The sequence below is a fragment of the Bombina bombina genome, chromosome 2 (assembly GCF_027579735.1).
Source record: "Bombina bombina isolate aBomBom1 chromosome 2, aBomBom1.pri, whole genome shotgun sequence".
Taxonomy (NCBI): Eukaryota; Metazoa; Chordata; class Amphibia; order Anura; family Bombinatoridae; genus Bombina; species Bombina bombina.
This window is the reverse complement of record NC_069500.1, coordinates 739,420,215-739,426,214: the sequence shown is the minus strand read 5'-3', so window position 1 is coordinate 739,426,214 and position 6,000 is coordinate 739,420,215. Positions and strand designations below refer to the sequence as shown.

Here is a 6,000-nt window from a genome sequence, read left to right as displayed (position 1 = left end):
TTGCTGTTTATATTTATATTGTTTTAATTTTGAAATGTTATACGTGCAAGTAAATATAAATGCCATAACACGCTGTTTAGCCAAATATGTGCAAGTAAATATAGATCTCATAACACGCTGTTTAGTCAAAAATTTCATAACTTGAGATGTGTTAGCTTTATCTAGTGATGGGAACATGTAAACAGGCTTGCGTCTTTTACTGCTGTCAAGTATGAGCCTTGTAGTACATACCGCACTTGTATAAGGGAGTGTTGCACTATGGTCAGAACAAGAAATATGGGCTTTTATTTACGCCCCCGTTTTTAGCACGATATCCAATCAGATGCTTCAGAACTCCTTTCGGTTTTGCCACACACCCCTATCAGCTAACCAATAGAGTACGTTAACAGGTTAGTGGGCGGGATGGCGTCTGTCCCCTCTCGAGTTTAAATCTTTGCGGTGAGCTGTCACTACTCATAATATTCTAGCCTCTGACGAAGAAGGGAGAACAAAGGTTCTATAATACACCTTTGAAACGCGTAAGGCTGGATAGAATATTATGCTGAGACTGGCACACCGCAGACCACCGTATTGATCGATTTTCCATCTACCAAAAATTGTATATCATGCTTCAAGTTACCTCATTACATTGAGGTTTACAAATGTGAGTGAAAACGCTTGTTTTGTTTTTTAATCAAATAAATTTGTGCAAGACAATATTGCACTAGTCTTTGCACTATTTCTGTCTTCCACATATTTTACGGCATTGTACAAGCCTTCCTGGATATCGAGGTGAAAGGAGGGACACAGATTGAATCTGGAAAAGGAGCTACACAGAGTATTTACGCCTATACCTTACCTCATAACGATTGAGGGTGCTTTCTGTGAGTACACTCCCTTAGGGGTTTACCTGAAGTGGAATTCAGTTTGAAGGGTGCGGAAAGAAAACACATAGATTTTATTGCTGCTTTTTCACAACCTTTTAACACTTATTGGGATCTCTACAGACATAAAGACTATTTCCCATCTCCTTTTATTACTTAGGACGTTTTCTACCTTAATGTCGCTGTATTTGCACATTTTTTTCTGATACTATGCTGTTTTATATATGTGCATTTTTACATATTCATTGCTGTATTATACTTGTATCTTGTGGTTGTAAGAAGATAGAAGCATTTTAGTGCACTTTCCTAACTTTTTACTTTTTAATGATAAGTAATTTTACTATTTATTTAATATAACTTTTTTAGTTGTTATCAGGTATCTGTAATTTATTCTTTTAACCATTTAAATAGAGATCAGACCACCATGTATTAGCGCTTCAAGCACATCTCCCATATCCCTCCTTTACACATTATGTGTGTGTATATATGTATATGTGTGTGTATATGTATATATGTATATGTGTATATATATATATATATATATATATACACATATACACACACACACGTATATATGTGTGTGTGTATGTGTATATGTATATGTGTGTGTGTGTGTACATTATTTTTAAAGCGTTGAAATGAAGACTTTAAATGCTAAACAGCATTATAAACCTAATAAAATAATCACACAACACAGACTTCACTTGCATTTTTCTGCAAACAGTTCTTTCTATGCATTCCAATCTGGACTGATTTATAGACCGGAAGGTCTTGTTCCTTTGAAATCTGCTTGATAGCTCAGGTCTGGTTAAACTGATTAATTTCAGCTTGCTTTGCTTTGCTGCAACACAAGTGGACAGCTTCACCTACTGGCTATTCTAATAAATGCACTGCTTCTCAATGCTTTTCAATAGCAGTCACATGACTGGAAAAAAAGGGCGTTATTCTGAAACGGTGTAAATTGAACCGTTGTAAAACGAGGGCCACCTGTGTATGTGTGTAAGTGTGTATGTATGTATATATATATATATATATATATATATATATATATATATATATATATATATATATATATAGTGATTGTAAGCTTTCCTATTTAACCGAACAGTATATACAATTATTCTGCAAAACAGGGACACTTTAATATATGAAATTTTATTACAACGCTTTTTTTGTAAAAAGAATTACCATCTAGTGATGGTAAACTTTGCGCCTTTCCTATATCCGCATCTCATACTACTTTTAGTTGTGCAATGACGAATCCGGCTTCATCCAATCGTTGCATGCCTAACATGGTGTCCAACTCAACTGTATCAACTGTAACAGGTTTAGTAACTACTAACAGCAGTATGGTGGAGAGGAAATTAAAGTCCTCTAGAAGAATGAAGTGGAATTTAAGCAAGACCTATATTTAAGGTAAAAGATGCATTCTGAAGTGGAAATTGCTCTCTAGATATGAATAGCTTCAAGTATGAAATTGAGTGGATGCCTCTGAATGGCTAAAACTAGTGTATCCCACTTTTTAAGTGTATTACTCCTTGACAGTAGCTGTACGTATATGGTAATGGAATACTGTGTATGCGGGATGCAGGAGATGTTGGATAGTGTACCGGAGAAACAATTCCCTATCTTTCAGGCCCACGGGTAGGCTTACCACTTGTTCTTCCACCTCACTTGTGTCTCTGTCTTGTCCTGTGTATACACATACAGTGTATATAAAAAGTCTACACACCCCTGTTAAAATGGCAGGTTTCTGTGATGTACAAAAATGAGACAAAGATAAATCATTTCAGAACTTTTTCCACCTTTAATGTGACCTATAAACTATGTAACTCAATTGAAAAACTGAAATATTTAAGGTGGAGGGAAGTAAACAAAAAAACCTAAAATAATGTGGTTGCATAAGTGTGCATGTAACTGGGGATGTAGCTGTGTTCAGAATTAAGCAATCACATTCAAAACCATGTTAAATAAGAGTCATCACACACCTGCCATAATTTAAAGTGCCTCTGATTAACCCTGAATAAAGTTCAGCTGTTCTAGTAGGTCTTTCCTGACATTTTCTAGTTGCGTCCTACACAAAAGCCATGGTCCGCAGAGAGCTTCCAAAGCATCAGAGGAATCTCATTGTTAAAAGGTATCAGTCAGGAGAAGGGTACAAAAGAATTTCCAAGGCATTAGATATACCATGGAACACAGTGAAGACAGTCATCATAAAGTCAAGAAAATATGGCGCAACAGTGACATTACCAAGAACTGGATGTCCCTCCAAAATTGATGAAGACTAGAAGAAAACTGGTCTGGGAGGCTACAAAGAGGCCTACAGCAACATTAAAGGAACTACAGGAATATCTGGCAAGTACTGGCTGTGTAGTACATGTGACAACAATCTCCCATATTCTTCATATGTTTGGGGTAGACAAGACGGAAGCCTTTTCTTACAAAGAAAAACATCCAAGCCCAGCTAAATTGAGCAAACGCACATCTGAAGTCTCCCAAAAGCATGTAAGCAAAGGTGTTATGGTCTGATGAAACCAAGGTTGAACTTTTTGGCAATAATTCCAAAAGATATGTTTGGCGCAAAAACATTGCTGCACATCACCAAAAGAACACCATACCCACAGTGAAGCATGGTGGTGGCAGCATCATGTTTTGGGGCTGTTTTTCTTCAGCTGGAATTGGGGCCTTATTCAAGGTAGAGGGAATTATGAACAGTTCCAAATACCAGTCAATATTGGCACAAAACCTTCAGGCTTCTGCTAGAAAGCTGAACATGAAGAGGAACTTCCCAAAGCATACATCCAAATCAACAAAGGAATGGCTTCACCAGAAGAAGATTAAAGTTTTGGAATGGCCCAGCCAGAGCCCAGACCTGAATCCAATCGAAAATCTGTGGGCTGATCTGAAGAGGGCTGTTCACAGTTGATGCCCTCGCAATCTGACAGATTTGGAGTGTTTTTGCAAAGAAGAATGTGGGCAAATCTTGCCAAGTCAAGATGTGCCATGCTGATAGACTCATATTAAAAGACTGAGTGCTGTAATAAAATCAAAAGTTGCTTCAACTTTATGCAACCATTTTATTTTTATATTTTTACTTCCCTTCACCTAAAAGATTTCAGTTTGTTTTTCAATTGAGTTGCATAGTTTATAGGTCACATTAAAGGTGGAAAAAGTTCTGAAATGATTTATCTTTGTCTCATTTTTTATATCACAGAAACCTGCCATTTTAACAGGGGTGTGTAGACTTTTTATATCCACTGTACATGCCATCTTTTGAGTTTACTCTTCCCTTCCCCACCCCCATTCCACCCACTTGTTTAACTCGTATGCCCACCTCCACCACCATTGCATTAAGGTCCACTCTCTATTATCAAATACTACTTCTGTGATTTACTTTTTTACTATCCACACAATAACCATATCACTCTGAATCAACTCCCCACCCTTTGTTAAATCTTTTATGTCGTTCAAACATTTATTTCCAATGACATGGAGAGTCCACAAATCTATTCTAATTACTAGTAGGAATTCAACTCCTGGCCACCAGGAGAAGGCAAAGAACTCCCCTGCAGAGCTGTTAAGTATTACTCCTACTTCCCATAATCCCCAGTCATTCTTTGCCTTGAACATCGGGAGGATGTGCGAAGATGGTGTCTGACGATATTGATCCTTTAATGAGTACTTTTCCCTGCAAGCAAGGATTGGGGCTATGCTGTGTCTATGTAAATCTCTTTAGTAGGAGTAATGGTGGCTTTTAGCAGTTGCGGTGGTCTTTGCCTAACTTCTAACATCAGTGCTGCCCCTATAGAAAACCAGAGTTGGTTACTCTGCTTTTTTTCTTCTTCTTTATCTACAGGTCCCTGTCAGAAATAGACTATCTGTCACACGTAAGAAGCTGTTCCTGTCCTACAGCTGGAGTCACAGGTAAGTGCTTTTCTTTCTAGATTAGAAGGCTTACAGCACTTTGGGGGTAAACCTCAGTGGCATTTGGACAGACAAGTGGGGCACTGTGGCTGCTAAGGGGTTAAAACTAACTGTGTGTTCAGTTATTTTTAGAGGCTGGCATTGAGAGGTGTTTTTTGTATAAGTAGGGCTTTTTATTTTTGCCCCCTTTATAAGTTTTTAATTTTGCATGTTTGGGATATGTTATTTAAGACGTTGTATTCGAGAGGTGTATTTATTTCTGGCCACAGCGCAGCATAGTTTGCACATTTTTCCTTGTGGCGTAGCAAATATTTTTTTCTCCCTGTGCGGTCATTCTACTCTGCTCTTCCGCATCGGTGGCCGTTTCGACTTGTTTTACGAAGCGGATGTGAATTTAAATCGGATCATGAGGGGCTTTATCCGATCTGAATTTCAGTCAATCTCTAAATAGTCTACAATGGATCGTTGCAGAGCTTATTACTAGTCACCAGAGTGGTAAGTCCTCGGCAGAGCTGAGGTACAGGGGTGCCACTAGGAGGATTTAAGTTGGATTTTATTAAAGGTTTATCACTTTCTGTCTAAATTTTTTTCAAACATCGCAAAATAGAATTATTTTACTGCAAGTTATTACTTCTGGGAATCAATATAGGTATGGATTCTGGTAATAGTTTATCTCTGTCTTTTAACATGTGCTTATATTGCTTGGAGGCTCAGATTATCCCTGTTGTGCAGTTTTGCTTCACATGCTTAAACAATATGCTTTTGTCTAAAGATTAAAAAAAAAAACCCTCTCTGAGCTTGTCTATCTCTCAGAATAATATTGTCCTTAATATGTCTCAGCTTTCCCCTTAAACGTCCCAAGCTTTAGCAGTTCCACATGCAGTGCCCTGTGGTTCCTCTCAGCAAGTTCCTGGGGGGGGGTGTATTTACCAGGAGATTTTGCTGCGCAAATAACTTCTGTGGTTTCTGTAGCCTTATCAGCCTTTCCTATTGCTGGTAAGAGAAGAAATCTAAGAACATTTCTCATACAAAGGGTTCTGACTCAGCTAAGACTGAGTTAGTCAGCCTCTCTCAATTATCTAAGGAGAATCATTCCTCAGTGGCTTCTGGGGGCGAGGTATCTGACTCTGAGACTGTCATTGCTAGTACAGCAGATCCAGAGGAGGTTAATTTTAGATTTAAGCTGGAACACCTCCTTTTACTTTTGAAGGAG

At 38.1% G+C, this 6,000-nt stretch overlaps 1 protein-coding gene across 1 annotated transcript in view; it reads left to right on the top strand.

Annotated features, from left to right (window-relative positions):
- STK11 (serine/threonine kinase 11) overlaps positions 1-6,000 on the top strand; it is a 243,293-nt gene that overhangs the window by 109,908 nt on the left and 127,385 nt on the right. The window contains exon 3 of the mRNA XM_053702810.1: positions 2,418-2,507. Coding sequence (XP_053558785.1) covers positions 2,418-2,507 — 90 coding nt within the window. The remainder of the gene's footprint in view (positions 1-2,417; positions 2,508-6,000) is intronic.